At 44.1% G+C, this 16,562-nt stretch overlaps 1 protein-coding gene across 1 annotated transcript in view; it reads left to right on the forward strand.

The window, feature by feature from the left end:
- The first annotated feature begins 308 nt into the window (after positions 1 to 308).
- LOC111958190 (calmodulin-regulated spectrin-associated protein 1-B-like) overlaps positions 309 to 16,562 on the forward strand; it is a 30,814-nt gene continuing 14,560 nt past the window's right edge. Inside the window, 6 exon segments of the mRNA XM_023979387.2 lie at positions 309 to 448; positions 1,233 to 1,393; positions 8,315 to 8,416; positions 8,419 to 8,576; positions 15,447 to 15,608; positions 15,746 to 15,826. Coding sequence (XP_023835155.2) covers positions 1,234 to 1,393; positions 8,315 to 8,416; positions 8,419 to 8,576; positions 15,447 to 15,608; positions 15,746 to 15,826 — 663 coding nt within the window. The 5' untranslated portion in view covers positions 309 to 448; position 1,233.

A 16,562-nucleotide genomic window follows, 5' to 3' on the forward strand; every position in this document is an offset into this window, starting at 1 on the left:
ACACTACGATTGATTGACTCATATGAAGTACTTATTAACAAATGCATAGTTTTTAATTAAACTGTTTCATTTAATTTCTAGAGACTCCTCTCAAAAGAGAGCAAGTTGTTATGGTATGGGCACATGGGCTGGTTCATTTCTGATGAATTTTTGCAAACAAACATCTAACATTGTTTCATATACCTTCTTACGCCSTTCTTTTATAATGAATTGTTACTTTGAATCTTGCTCTGGGTTGTGTGTATGTTGGGGTCAATGATGTGGTTGCATGATAGTATTAGCATCCGCGCAGGCGCAGTGGTTAGCTACTTATGCTAACGGTCAGACAGATAATTCGATTTATGGGAAAGCGCGGATACGGAGGTACATAAAGGTGCTTCTCACTAAGACGTTAAATCTTCGACCTAAAATGAGTCATCATATTGAAAGATAAACCGGGAATAATCAGGTACGTTACTGTCTTTCGTAAACTCTGTYCATTTCTGTCTGGCATTGGTAGTAAACGTTTATCCTGGGTTTCCCGTGGCGCGGTTGTCAGACACAGGCCGCAAATTGGGTTTTGTTGCTGGGGAGGAGACCGTTCGTTCATCTCGCTGCTGCTACGATGTGGTGCTTGGGCTTTGCTCGGGCAATTGCATAAGAAAGTCCTTTTGTTACATATTTTATACTGACCGATCTAAAGGGTTGATTGACGTTACATAGTGTTTTTTTCATGTGTTTAAAAAAAATACTGTTTGATTAAGTTAGTGAATGTCAGTTCGATTCATCCAGTTATTGTAACCTAGCATAAAGCTGCACTTGACTAGCTATCTGACTAGCCAGCTAACTGGATAAAAACAGCTAACTTAAGTCTGTTGGCCAAGGTGCTTTCTAACTTGGCCAGTAAGGCTATTTTGTAGATGTTGTACAACCCAGATTCAACGAAACAATKCAGTTTATTGTCAGTTAGRTAGCTAAAGTTAGCCACCTGTCTAATGAATGGGCGCCCAATGCTAAGTTAGRTAACATGCCAGCATCTACCGGACTAGCTAGCTAGCTAAGTTGTGTTTCCATTTTCACTTGTGGGTTAGTTAGCTGGTTAGTTAACAATTCCTCAGTGGCTCGCTAGTAACTAACGTAATACTCGAATGAAATGACTATAGTCATTTAGTATAGTCACTTTAACTAGTTACATGTACCTATTTTCTCGACTAACCGGTGCCCCCGCACATTGACTCTGTACCCTTTGTAAGGATGGATGTGGATCTGTGTGGTGGTGGGGATGGCACCCGAAGAAACATGGATTCAGCTGGTGAAGGGACAATAGAGATTGTTCCTTTGGAAATGTACGACTCAGCCAGAGCAAAAATAGACGCCAACCTGCGATGGCTGTTCGCCAAGGCATACAGCATTGGTAAGTTCACTCTCACTCTCACACATACACACACACACACACACACACACACACACAGGGATAATGACATAGGTATTAAAAAGGTCCAAAATAATCGCCTGTCACATAGCTACACAACTCCAATGCCTTGGTGCAAGTATTAACCCTATACTGTTCTCACACAGACACTTCAGGATTTTACCCTCTGCTGTGATCCAAAGCATTATGGAGATGTATGTAGGTTTTTAATGACAAAGAAACACAACACTTCTCAAGGAAGACACAGTTGCCCCATCTAGTGGCAGGGTTGGGCCCAAATGTTGTTAGACGGGAAATGTGTCTTTGTGTTCGTCCACACCTCAGACTAACAGTCTGCAGTTGGGCTTGGCCTAATGAGCCCTTCTTGGAACAGGCCTTGATGGCTGAACCAAGCCGAATGGAATGTATTGTCTATATTTTTTCAGTTATTATGCATCAAAATTCTTTGTYTGCAGAGCTGACTGTGTCCCTGTATGACTTGGCAAATTATCTGATTGTTTTTGTGSAGTGGCCTTTCGCAGTACAGTGAGACTGGACTCACAGGAAAACTGCTGAATAAATCCACTGACTCTGTCAGACTCATCATGTCATGGCAAATGCAGAGCAAGATATCAGTCCTTGTCACTCTTATCAAGAGTGACAATGTTGCTGACTTGCTGTTTTATTTTTTATTTTATTTCACCTTTATTTATCTGTAATGATGTAATGATGTCAACAACATCATTTGACCAAACAATTACCTGGACCTTTGTAAAAAGTTACTCTATTTTCTAAAATGTTCTAGGTTCTTCAGAGCAAAACAGTCAAGGTATTTTGATGTTTATTGATTTTTGTATTGCAAGATTCCCATGTCTGTCACACTGTAACGAATCACTTATCTCCACCTGCATAATTAACTGGAGGATATGTGGAATGAATTACACCTCACACCACAGTGCCACAAGTATAGCCAGCTGGCTCCTCCACAGCATCTTAGCATGTCTTCTGCATGGAACCAAAGCCACAGGCCTTCAATAGCAAAGTTAGGCCAGGTAGCGACCCTTAAAATAGCAATTGGGCCTAGCTTTGCTATTGAAGGCCTGTGGCTTTGGTTCCATGCAGAAGACATGTTAAGATGTTGTGGAGGAGCCAGCTGACTATACTTGTGGCACTGTGGTGTGATGTGTAATTCATTCCACATATCCTACAGCTAGGGTTGCCTGTCACTAGTGGAGGAAACCTGTCATGTGAGCGATGCGTGACCTAATTCCACTCAGAGCACTTGCTATGGAATTTTAATTTCTAAACAGTCATGTCAATGGAGTGTCGTCTGTTATCACTGGAAGAACATAATGGTGCCGCGTGCGGTGGTTAATTTCTTCACTCTCAAATGAGGAGAGACAAACTTATCACACAAATCAGTTATACTTAAACTAAATCTTGAATCACTTATTAATAAGGGAGCAGGTCAATACAACACCTATAAAGTGAATCGATTGAGTGCTCTACGATAATGATGGCTGGTCGACAAATCACGCTCAGATGATTCGTTGAYAGCCCCGAGACAAAAGTACAAAGGTATTTTATAGCCAAGATACACTCCTTTCAACCTACATGCTGAACGACCAATGTATAGAATGGGTCACAAGGTTAAGATTTGTATGAAAGATACCTATAATTCACAGCAGACAGTATCTGCTGTGTCAACAGTTTTCATTGTGTAGAGACCAGTGTCTGGCCCCCCAACTCCATACTAGAGCCATGTCTCCCTGGTACCATATAGAACAGAAACATTAACTCATGCTCTGGAATGCTCTAAGTTTTATCACCCAAAAGACATGGTAAATCTCCTGTCAGTGTTATCTCCCAGAGCCCCATCCTCAGTAGAAAACACACAATTCTGTTGCATAAAACATTCATTTGATGCAATACAACTATTATAACATCATCTTGCAATTTTTAACCATACGTGCCATCCATTGTTTTCCTAACATGACTTCTTTGGAATTCCTTTCCTATTGTTATTTCTGGATTCAAGAAGGGCATTTTTAGTTTTGTACTGGCCTATCACCTCCCCGTATGATATTCATTATACTGAAAGTGTAACCGTGTTGCTTCCGTCCCTCTCTTCCCAACCTGGGCTTGAACCATGGAACCTTTGCACACATCAACAGTCACCCTCGAAGGATCGTTACCTTTTTGCCCCACAAAAGCCTCGGGCCTTGCAGAGCAAGMGAAACKAATGCTTAGGCATTTCACACTGGTTACACAAGRACCTGCACCATTTCAGTCTGTCTACATCAGGGTTTCCCAAACTTGGRCCTCGTGACCCCAATGGGTGCACYTTTTATTTTTTGCCCTAGCAATACACCGCTGATTTCAAATAATAAACTAATTTGATCGTTTGAATCAGCTGAGCACCCCTTGGGGTCCCGAGGACCGAGTATGGGAAATGCTGATCTACAGTGTTTTCTAAGCCTAGGTTTCATTTAGTCATCCTAGCATTTTGATTTCTGCTGTCATTACAGTGATTTCATAATGTCACTCAGACACACGCCTGCACACAGCAAACAAATGATCCCAGATTTGAATGGTATTCATATGGATGGAATGCCATGCTCCTGTTTTCATTCTGTTCTCCTTGTTTTTTCCTCATGCCTAGTCCCTGTGTTCCTCTAACAGAGAGCTGTGGTCCCAGAGAGCTCAGAAACAGTAATAGGCTTTTGTCCTGATGACGAACGAACACTGCCRCTCCTCTCTCTCCCTCCGGAGGAATCTCCCCACTGTCTGTCATCTGCAGCTCMAAGGGTTGTAGCTAACAGCCATGCAGGCAGACAGAGTACACTAGCACTCAGCAACATCTAATCTATATTAGCTTAAGACATGGGAACAGAACTCATTGCCCAAAGATTAACTGGGGGTGAAACACAGTTTGATAATAGAGGGAGTGGATTGTACAGTAGCCTTGGGGATTTTGGGGACTGCCTGTGCTCAGGTGCAACACTAATTGGCATCCRCCATTTGGGAATTGTGGTGTTTTTTACCTACGGCAGTAGTGGAGTGTATTGCTAATGCGGCTTCACAGATGCTGGTCTGGCTCTATAACATGGCAGGAACTAGGGATGGGCGGGCAGGCTGAGACYATACATCCTCGCCCCTCAGAGATTGTGGGGCAGGTGTGTGTATGCGAGTGGGAACCTGCATGCAGGTGGCTGCGTCACGTGTGAGCATGCCTGTGTGTCTGTTTCTGAGCGTGTTTTTGTGTCTTCTGTGTGAGTGCACGCTGCATGCTTGCGCCGTGTGTTAGTATTTGCCCCCCAGTGCAGACACACATCTGGCTGGCCCCGCTCCTCACATCACAGTGCCTACCATGGTACCCGCTGGGGCAAGCTGGTGCTCTCCTGTCTAGTCTGATGGTAATTGGGGGATGCATTATAGCCGGTCCTCGCAATGGAGAGAAAGAGTGTGTTTACCATGCTGGGCTCACTCCCTGTCCCAGTAGTTAGATACTTCAACCCACTGTGGCAGGAGGGGGGCAGCTGCTGCCACACAGTTATCGCCAGCGTGTCTCTCAGGGGAATCATACGTGAAGACACCACCCTGGTCCCAGCCACCCTGGTCCCAGCCACCCTGGTCCCAGCCACCCTGGTCCCAGCCACCCTGGTCCCAGCCACCCTGGTCCCAGCCACCCTGGTCCCAGCCACCCTGTCCCAGCCACCCTGGTCCAGCCACCCTGGTCCCAGCCAGCCACATGCCTTTTGTTTTCACACAACCACCTCATCTGTTTTAATGCATTATACACAGTACCACACGCACACCTCTGTGTTCTCTGTCTCTCTCGCTCAGAAGGACTGACTCTTATACTGTTAATGTAATCAGGCTTATTGCATATGTGGATGCTTTTTATCTCTAATCAGTCTATTCTGTTGTAATGCACAGACAGAGGTTCTGCCACAGGTATAACCCATTGTTATACGARCCTAGCCTTATTATCCCTCCCTAGGCCTACAGCTAATAACACTGTTATTATGAACATTGAGTCACATTCAGACTGTGCTAAGGATGACCGTAGAATCCAAATCTGCCTGGTGTAACTGCTGTGTTGCTGATTGGTTGATGGAGAGATCTGCCTCTGTCAGCCTGTGTGTRTTCCTGTTAGTGTGGTCGGATTGGAGAAGACTGACTAGCCGTTCCCTTTATGCCATAGTCAGGACTGCGAGGCAGGGAAGGAGGGCTCCATAACACACAGATGTGGAGGTATGGAGATGTCTGTTCTGTTTAGGACTGACCCCATTTAGTCGACTGTTTGGTCGATAGGCTGTTAGTCGACTGAGACTTCTTTAGTCGAGCAGTAGAAGGGAAAAAAACGAACCAAAAAATATATTGTGTACAAGACACCGGTCTGATTCACACTGAGTGGACTGATCCGTTGTGGGGATGGCATAGTCCATCAGTCTAAGACGTGCTCAATTGTATATGGTTATATTACATAAGAACAATGGTGCAACACTAATAAAAAATGTATAACAAATGTGCTTCCTCSCGCGTTGGATAGCGGTCGCTGTCCACGGTTCTGAACTTATCAGTGCTCTGTTGAATTGGCGCCGTTTCCTAGACCATGTTGATATGTGCATAATAGCAAAGTTAACCATAATATGGTATTGAAAACAATGCTGTGAAGGCAGCAGCAGAATGAGYTGAGAAAACAGCCCTTGTCCTATTGTCTAAGAAAAGTCAGGAGAGAGGAAACCCCAACTTAATTAGGTCTATAATCAATAGTCTAACTGTTAAATGACTTTATAAATCATCAATACATCTACAGAAATAAGACAGATCCTGCTTTTGTTTCCAGTTTGAGTGTTTGTTTTAATAGCCTACTGATTCCGTGAGCGACAAGCCATGGATGGGCCTTCATAAAATTCCATTACGGGCCGACATGGTAGGCTAAACCCTTGTAAGCTTTTGGATATCTTTTTTTGGTCCGGATGTAGTTTTTTGGTGTTTTTACAAACGGTCAGCTTACCACATAGATGGGCATTTATAAAATAAAATTTCAGGCAACACTGTAGGCTACACCTCAGTAATAACGTCTTTTCTTTTTGGTGCAATTCCGGACCGGCCTTGATTTCCACATCCACAGACGTTGGTTTTTGGTCTAGTCCGGACCAAATCTGAACCAATCATTGTTTMATGTTAAAATGTTTTGGTCTATGAATTACTTATTTTAGGAAGTGCATTTAGGATGTGCTGCGGATCGCTAAAATATAATGATTATGATCACACTTCCTCAATTCAAAAATAATGGGAACACTATAGGAAATATGGTTTRGAAACTTGAGAACCAAGCTGGAATTATCAGTGGCCCCATCACCTGGACCTGTTTAAATTCTGTATCTTCACGCCTAGAATAAAAACCTCCAGGCTTCTGTCATAACTGTCAATTTATTGGATTTTTTTTTTTTTACAGTGGGTAGTTTGGAAAAAATGAATCCCGTCTGAATCATCCTCTGGTATAACTGACATCTGGAGTAATAATTACATAACCAACGTTCTCTAGTACTAGTCCCAAGTGACTAGGTCTTTGGTCACGTGCTTGCAATGCATCAATGTGTCACGTAAAGAGAGCAAGGGTTTAACGAATAGGGAATGWTTTTCCAAAACAAACAAATGAGGGTATTTTGGTAGCAGAACTTTTCAGTCAGAAATGACTGTTGCAGRTTCAGCAACACGGACCGCGCGATAAACACTTTAATGTTCTTTGGTGGTCGCTGCAGCAGGGAGGAGAGYGGGACAACGGGTGCTAGTCACAGTACGGCTGAGCCCGGCCCGGCACATTCAAATCAATTTCTGAACTCCCTCGAGTCATTTGAGTCTTAAATATTTAATCAAACTGTGTGCTTAAAGCATCAGACAAGCTCAGTGCATATAGTTGATTTGATTAAAACACATACGATGTGTCTGTGGAAAAATACACGTAAAAAAAAAAAATGCCGGCCAATAGTTTGGTRGAAAGAACAGCCGACTCTTGGTCGACCGTTTTTTTGTTTTGTTTTTTGTCTGGGACAGCCCTATTTCTGTTAGCTCAGCTTCACAGCCACAGCTGAAATAACAGTGTCTGAATAATGGAGGTTAGCTGGGCTTTTTCTGTCCCGAAGATCATCACACCTTTCTGYTAGCGTGCACCTGTGTGTGGGCTGGGCTTCTCACATGCAATGGGCTGCTAGGGGATCCTCCATTCTATTCCTCTGCTTTAATGTTTCCAGATGGTGTGTTTCCTGTTAGGAGTATGACAGCAACAGACATCAATTATCATGATCGGATTCCCAGCACCATTTAGCCTAATATGGTGACTTCTGGTTTGATATGAGTCAGTGAAAAATGCAAAACAGACCCTTCATAGGTCATTGTTTGTTTTCRTCCTTTGTGGTGGAAACTGGAAAGGCATTGTTTCAGACTAGTAACCTGAGAACCTAGCTCTTCTCTCACCAGTGTTACTGTCAGTTCCAAGCCATGACTAGCCTGTATTTACAGAGTAAACTGAAACCTTGCAGTACACATATTTTTACCCTGCGAGCAGATGCTGTTGCCACATTCCCTTTCATTGTTGAAAGATTAGGCTAGATCTTCCCTTTTTAAAGTAAAGCACGTATTTCACATTTGGCTATCCACGAAACGACAAACTCTTATTGTAGCCCTGTGTATGAATATTAGTCATCACAGCAGCGTTTCCCCTAGATTCTTCCTGAAGTAGGCACAGGGCTGCAAGCACCAAAATATTCCATTGAAACCAATAGCAACCAAATATTTTCATGCGGGTAGCAACACAGCTAGATGTAGGGAGTGGAACCCGTCCTGTCTAAATATAAGTTAGGACCAACACCATGCATCATATCAATCACTTAACCCCCCCCCCCTTCCTTCCAGACCACATCCCAGAGGACCTGAGGGATCCGTTCTACACAGACCAGTATGACCAGGAGCACATCAAGCCTCCCGTCCTCCAGCTGCTGCTGTCCTGTGAGCTGTACTGCCGGTGTGTGCCCTCATCCTGAAGACAGACCAGGCCGCCTCGTTGCAGTCACACATGTCAGTCATCCAGGCCCTCAGCCGTAAAGGGATCTACGTCATGGAGAGTGATGACGCCCCTGTCAGAGATGCTGACCTTCTCCTGTGTGCCATCAAAATGGTGAGTGGGAAAGACTGTGTGTGACTGTGTGTGTATGGGGGGATGAAAAGCTATGCAGAGTGAAGGAATTCAGCTGCATCTCAATTGTCTCAAGTGGCTCTCCTTGTCTCCTTAATCTACAGTGAAAACACTGGAGAGACCAAAGCAAATAGGGCTGATGCCTACGAGCCAGGCGGCTAGGTCTCTCGCATGAGGACAGATGACGGAAAGGAAACGTGAGATGCACCCAATGTCCTCTTCATGGACTAGGAAGTAGGGAGGGACATTATTTGTGCTGGTGGAACTAGTTTGATAAGCACGTGGTGTTTTATGGGAGTCATTGCAGAGGCTGCTCATGATTTGTGGACGAGAGCTGTCTTGAAAATGAGTTAGTCCCAGTGCAAAACAGACATAAATCAAGTCTGAAAWGCTGTGTTGCCCTTTAGCTGGCCATTGATGAGAGAGAGTCAAGAAGCTCAGCCTTCTGGTTGGCTATTCTGTGTGTAGGCCTACATAGAGAGCGAGAGCTGTCTCTGCCTGCAGCAGCAGCTCTGTTCCTGCTCTAGTCTTATTACTTTAACTAGTGAAAGTAGTCAGTGTGATAGATGTCATTGTTCTGTTCTCTCTATCACACTACACTGAACACTAGAATACCTACCTGTCGTCTATTGGACCTTGTCAAACAGCCTTTAAACCCTAGGTAACTTAAACGTTCTAGTCTTTGTTGAAACCATGGCTACTCATCAGTGTTCCAAATCAATTTACATTTGGGTGGTTTTTCCCGACCTATTAAATTTGGRTCCAGACCGTTGAGCTATTTCCTTATCGTTGGCTACCTTGGAGATTCAAATTTGACTCTGATTCATGTCCATATAAAGGCATAGAACTGGTCCAGAGAGCGTGTCGTCTGTAGGCTTTACAACACGGCTTTTGGCACAGTCTGGTTTCTGTGGATCATGTGAAAACTGATTCAGTTACTTCTTTGACCATCATTTTCTACCAGCGGGATAGGGAAGGGTGCACAGAGAGAGAGAACAGTCTGAAYTTAGACCTAAAATGTGCTGAATGACCCAGTGGGGTTCCTCCACTACTTTTTTCCACTCTCCTGTAGTGTACCCTTGTCCCTAACAGTGACATTTTCCATGTTGTCTGGTCAATATGCAAAGTCTAGTGCAGCAGTTGCGTAATGATTGATTCACCATCTCTCATGTAACCCAGTTCTCATCCAACCAACCAGCCTAGTTTTTAGGACTATTGACTTTAAATGTGTCTGGCATTTGTGATTGGTCTCACAGRCTATATGAATTCCTGAGCCGTTTTGACCCGTGTCACCCTGGTGATATAGCTGGACTACTGAGCCAGACTCTCAGGGTAGTTTGCACTGCTTGGTCACATGCTAGTGGCACAGCGATCGAAGGCACTGCATCTCAGTGCTAGAGGCGTCACTACAGACCCTGGTTTGATCCCAGGCTGTATCACAACCGGCCGTGATCGGGAGTACCACAGAGCGGTGCACAATTGGCCCTGCGTCGTCCGGGTTAGGGGAGGGTTTGGCCASGGTAGGCCYTCATTGTAAATAAGAATTTGTTCCCAACTGACTTGCCTAGTTAAATAAAGGTTAAATAAAAAAATGTAATCAAGAAATAAAATAGTACAGCAACATCTCCACTCAGGGAATGAACACCACTCCCTCCCTATGTCACATTCAGTTGTATATATTGCACAAGCGTTTCCTTTCATAAGAGATCCAATAACCTCTCACAATTTCACTGTGAGCACTTACAGTAGCATAACTGCATGGTGCTTGTTGGCTWGAATACATTATACGCTGCCAATGCCATGGAGACTCACGTTGTCGCCAAGGTGGCGTGCTTCRGTCGAGTCACCAGCCAAGAGCGAGTCAGTGACTAGCCTACATCTAGCCCAGTGACAGACAGACGGGCTTGTTTATAATCCGGGCAAGGCTCTATGGAAGAAGCCAGACAAACACATACTTAGTCTAAAATCCTGAGTAGAGAGAAGTGGTTGTCTTTGACAGGACTGACCTAAGGTCGTGATGGGAGGGTTTGCAGACCCCCCCCCCCCCCCCCGTGTTTGCTTGAGTCGCAAGGACGGTGTATTTCCATGGCAATGCCTGTGTGCTCTCCCCGCCCACCCCCCCCCCCCGCCGCCCCGCCGCCCCCCCCCCGCCCAGTGTGCGAGCCCCTGGGCCTCCTCCGTACGATCTGTGTGGTGTAAGAGATACCTTCTCTGCCTCCTGTTTGACTCTGTAGCTGCTTAGAGGCACAGATGGGGAGGATCAGCTGGGAGTAAGAAACAGCAGTCTACCATCTCCTGAGTCGACTCACACAGGTTGGAAGAAATGCATTTCTAGACTAGGAACACTAGAGGGATGGACAGAACTATAGAGACCGGATTAGTGCTGAGTGATTAGTAAAATTGTCCGGGTTGGTTTCCAATTGGATTATTTAAAAAAATGGTTTGTTTCTCTCATTTTGGTTTCTTTTTTTACATTAAATCCATTATTAAAAAATGACATTAAAATGATTTTAGAGCTTTTTAATGGAATACAATGCCCAAAAATAGTGAAAAATTCAAATGGGCCAAAACACAGAAAATATTCCATTGCATCTGTCAGGTCCACATTTGGTAGACATCAATAGAAGAAAAAATAGGAAATCACTATGAATAATACAGTATTTCAGTTTGCTTATATTACTTAGTACTTATTTGATTACTTTCTTTATTTTAATTCCTTAAGTCACCATCTCATCTCTGCTCAGGCTAAGTAGCAACCAACAGCCAGACCAAAGTTCTCTCTTCTTCCCATTCCTATATGGCTTTGCGCCGCATGCTTAGGTCTCTTTTTTATGTAGTGGTCTTTCTCTTCTGTCGGAATATCCCTCCGCCCCGCAGGAGGCTTTGTTTGCCTCTTGGTAGGCCGTCCATTGTAAATAACGAATTTGTTCTTAATCTTACTTAGTTAAAGATGCACTATGCAGAAATTGCTCCGCCATTTACTGTTGCAATTTTTTTAATGTTTGCAGATTGTTTGTGAAAAAACTATGCAGTTATTGGAGAGACTTTTCATTATTATTTTTATTCCATAACCAAAAATATTGTATATTTAGCTGTTTTTGAAGCTGGTGTACAAAATTTGAACAGTAAAGACGCAAAATGAAATATCAGAACGGGAAGCATAGAAATAGCACACAGAACAGATCTAGCTCTTAGACTGTTTTTCAAAGGGGATGAAATATCTAGAACTCACATTTCTTTGAATTTGGTCAGGTTAGCTCATAGAGTTACATATTGTAGCTTTTAAATAAAAATAATCATCCTATTTCGCTAGGCTGACCTGCCTAAGCATGCAGCAGAGCTGTCAGACTATCATTTTATTAGTTCTTCGAAGTAGTAAGGTATACTTCCACAAACTCTGTCTGTCCCTCTCGTTGTTTTTGTGTACAGTCGTGGCCAAAAGTTTTGAGAATGACATTCATTTCCACATGTTGCTATATTCAGTGTCTAGATATTTTTGTCAGATGTTACTATGGAATACTGAAGTATAATTACAAGCATGTCATAAGTGTCAAAGGCTTTTATTGACAATTACATGAAGTTTGATGCAAAGAGTCAATATTGCAGTGTTGACCTCTTTTTAAAGACCTCTGCAATCCGCCCTGGTATGCTGTCAATTAACTTCTGGCCACATCCTGACTAATGGCAGCGCATTCTTTCATAATCAATGCTTGGAGTTGGTCAGAATTTGTGGGGTTTTGTTTGTCCACCTGCTTCTTGAGGATTGACCACAAGTTCTCAATGGATTAAGGTCTGGGGAGTTTCCTGGCCATGGACCCAAAATATCAATGTTTTGTTCCCCGAGCCACTTGTTATCACTTTTGCCTTATGGCAAGGTGCTCCAGCATGCTGGAAAGGGCAAATTGTTCGTCACCAAACTGTTCCTGGATGGTTGGGAGAAGTTGCTCTCGGAGGATGTGTTGGTACCATTCTTTATTCATGGCTGTGTTCTTAGGCAAAATTGTGAGTGAGCCCATTCCCTTGGCTGAGAAGCAACCCCACACATGAATGGTCTCAGGATGCTTTACTGTTGGCATGACACAGGACTGATGGTAGCGCTCACCTTGTCTTCTTCGGACAAGCTTTTTTCCCGGAAGCCCCAAACAATCGGAAAAGGGATTCATCAGAGAAAATGACTTTACCCCAGTCCTCAGCAGTCCAATCCCTGTACCTTTTGCAGAATTATCAGTCTGTCCCTGATGTTTTTCCTGGAGAGAAGTGGCTTCTTTGCTGCCCTTCTTGACACCAAGCCATCCTCAAAGTCTTCGCCTCACTGTGGGTGCAGATACTCACACCTGCCTGCTGCCATTCCTGAGCAAGCTCTGTACTGGTGGTGCCCCGATCCCACAGCTGAATCAACTTTAGGAGACGGTCCTGGCGCTTGCTGGACTTTCTTGAGCACCCTGAAGCCTTCTTCACAACAATTGAACTGCTCACCTTGAAGTTCTTGATGATCCGATAAATGGTTGATTTAGGTGCAATCTTACTGGCAGCAATATCCTTGCCTGTGAAGCCCATTTTTGTGCAAAGCAATGATGATGGCACGTGTTTCCTTGCAGGTAACTATGGTTGACGGAGGAAGAACAATGATTCCAAGCACCACCCTCCTTTTGAAGCTTCCAGTCTGTTTTTCGAACTCAATCAGCATGACAGAGTGATCTCCAGCCTTGTCCTCGTCAACACTCACACCTYTGTTAACGAGAGAATCACTGACATGATGTCAGCTGGTCCTTTTGTGGCAGGGCTGAAATGCAGTGGAAATGTTTATTTGGGAGTGATTCAGTTCATTTGCATGGCAAAGAGGCACTTTGCAATTAATTGCAATTCATCTGATCACTCTTCATAACATTCTGGAGTATATGCAAATTGCCATCATACAAACTGTGGCAGCAGACTGACACAAATATACGTTTTCATTCTCAAAACTTTTGGCCGCGACTGTACATTTCTCTTTCATGCAGTCTGTTTGAATCTAACCTAAAATGGCAGGCATAAAAGTGTATCCATCTCTGTCCGAGATGGGGGAAAGGCGCTAAGCATTATGGTCTTTATAGTTAATTACCATGTTTCTGCYCTGAACTATGCTGAATATTTTCTTAATGAAAACTACAACTCCCTTCAGCCCAGCGTCCCACTTTCGTGAATGATGTGATTTCTCTCTAGTGAAACTGCGTGTGCTGTGCTCAGAAAAATCTGAATCAATTTAGTCAATTAGTTGTTTAATAACTGAAAAAMAATGTTAATCGTATGTTAATTGCTCAGCACTTGACTTGGGACACTTGAGACAGCTTGGGGTAATATAACAGTCCACCCATACTCTCCTGGGTTTGTCTCTTGACAGGTTTGGTGAAGGGAAGACAAAGGGTGTGTGTGTTTCTGGCATATRCATTGTGTCGTAACTCAAGCACATCAGTCAGGCTGTTTTCTTCATCTTTTTAWGTCCCTCTTCTTTGACTTAAGAGACACAGCGTCCTGTTTTTGAAATAGTCTACATCTAGCTAGTTGCTAGGTGGAAGGGTGCGTGTTTAAAAAAATAAAAATAATTATAATCTCAGGCAGTGGTGTGTGTGTGTGTTGCTTATGCCTCATTAGTAGGGATCTGAGGCTGAGTGTGTTAAGTAATGCTTGTGTAACATCGTTGGGGCCTATCACTGAGGGCTCTGAATAGCTGTTCTCCTTTCCTATTGTGAGCTAATCAGGATCTGTCCTCCATTTCCCTCAGTAGGATTAGTGCTGGAAGCTGTGTGTGTGTGTGTGTGTGTGTGTGTGTGTGTGTGTGTGTTGTTCTCAGCAGTGTGTTTCGGGTCAGGCATGCTCTAACTGGCTAGGCTAAGGTGTACTGTGTGTTAACTGCACACCTAGATTCATAGGTCACATTTCAGGGAATTATACTCCTGCCTAAGACTATGGATATACTGACGAGATACTTGTCTCCCCGCCCTAACAGTGGGAGTAATTGTCCACAAAGCGGCATGGCAGGCTGTCGAGCCTCCCGCCTATCCTTTCTTTGGATTGCGGAATCTCTTTATTTCATTACTTTTTTTAATGTTCTATAAGGATTGTTGATGTCAACCGCCTGTATTCAGCCTTAATACCTCACACAGGGGGACAGAGGTGACCTACTACACAGATAATGATGCAACAGTCTTTTTTCCAAACCGTGGTTGAGATCATTATGRGTGTTAGGTCACCTCTGTCCCCCTGTGTGAGGTATTAAGGCTGATTGATTAGACAGACAGAGACTGAAGTGATCTCTAATGTCATGGTGAGGGGGTGTTCCTCCCTGAGTCTTTGTATTGGATAAGGATCATCTGTAGTACATCAGTGAGGTCAGACGGTCAGGAGACGAGGATACAAAGCTGACATGGCAGTTTATTTCTAGCTGTGTCCTTGTTTTATACCCTGAGGATTGTCCAGTCATCCCTTAAMTATACTGTTCTGTGGGCATCATGTCCTCATGTTCCCTATTTTATTTTTTTATTTTAAATTCTGTCTCTACCCACCCATCCACAATGCCCACATGCCCATGATCGATGCCCTGATGTTCAACTGTAAATCGTGTTTGTCTTGTGACCTGTTCTTTCCCATCTCTCCTCTCAGTGTCCTGTGCCCATAGTCGATGCCCTGATTTTTGGCATAACGTGATTGTTGTTCTGGCTCGGCCTGCCACCACACAGTAACAACATAGCCATGCTTGAGCAATACCCTGGTGTATTTTATACTGAACTAGACCTACTGTATGCCCCCACGATGACCTACCTTTACAGCGTTTGTTTTTCTGACCTAATCTGTGCCCTCTCATCCTTCCTCCAGAGTGCCCACATGCCCATGATCGATGCCCTAATGATGGCCTACACTGTGGAGATGATCAGCATAGAGAAGGTGGTGGCCTGCGTCAAACGCTTCTCCACCTTTAGCGCCTCCAAGGAGCTGCCCTTTGACCTGGAGGACGCCATGGTCTTCTGGATCAACAAGGTATGGTGGGAACACAAACTCTTTCTTGCGGACTCCGTAACATACASTTGTCTGTCAGCAGCCTACATCGATCATGAGCCTGAGACATTCAGAAAATAGAGCTCTAAAGAACTGAGTGAATGTTGCTTTTGTTCCAGGTGAACCTGAAGATGAGGGAGATCACAGAGAGAGAGCTGAAGGTCAAGCAGCACCCGCTGGAGTCTCCCAGTCACCAGAAGGTAAGGCTGGAGCCCCACAGATCTCATGGCACTCCCATAGAGAGAGAACAAGGAAACTGAAGCGCTAGAGCCAAAATGGCCCCCATGGAGATATTTTGATGCATCCTTACGGGTGATTGCTTCTCTCGATGCATCAAGTCTCTGGACTGCAGTCCATGCCTCCAGGACACATTGCAAGAATAATTMAAGTTTAAAAGCCTATTTATTTGTATTTATTCAGATTAGTCTCATGGAGAMGACATCCTTTTCAACAGAGACGTGGTCCAAGTCTACAGAGCTCTTTATTTCCTGCCAGTTGGGMTTGAATCCTGATTGAACTTTTTCTCCTAACCCTTAACCCGGAAGCAGATCCAATCCTGTCTGTGACCTCTGACCTATTGACCTTTTTGCTCCTATTCTTCCTGTCTGCCCCCCACCCCCCTTCCCTGCTACTTGGATAGTCTCCCTCCAAATGGTATTGGAAACTAGTACCTGTAAGTTGGCTGCTAGTAATCCCCCCTCCTCCCTCTTGCACGCATAGTTCTGTGTCGATGTGCACACCACACCATCGTGGCTCATCCAAGCCCATTCTGTGCTMCTTGTAGCCAGTGAGTCAGCCAGCCAGTGGGAGAAGGCTGGTATCTTTGTTAAGAATGTCACAATGTTGTTGTCCAGTGGTTTTGGTAATTTGCTGAAATACATTTTGGACCTTTCATTTCAAGCCCCTGCAGACTATGTGCAATCATGATAGATGGTG

Source organism: Salvelinus sp. IW2-2015, linkage group LG33 (assembly GCF_002910315.2).
Source record: "Salvelinus sp. IW2-2015 linkage group LG33, ASM291031v2, whole genome shotgun sequence".
NCBI classification, from domain to species: domain Eukaryota; kingdom Metazoa; phylum Chordata; class Actinopteri; order Salmoniformes; family Salmonidae; genus Salvelinus; species Salvelinus sp. IW2-2015.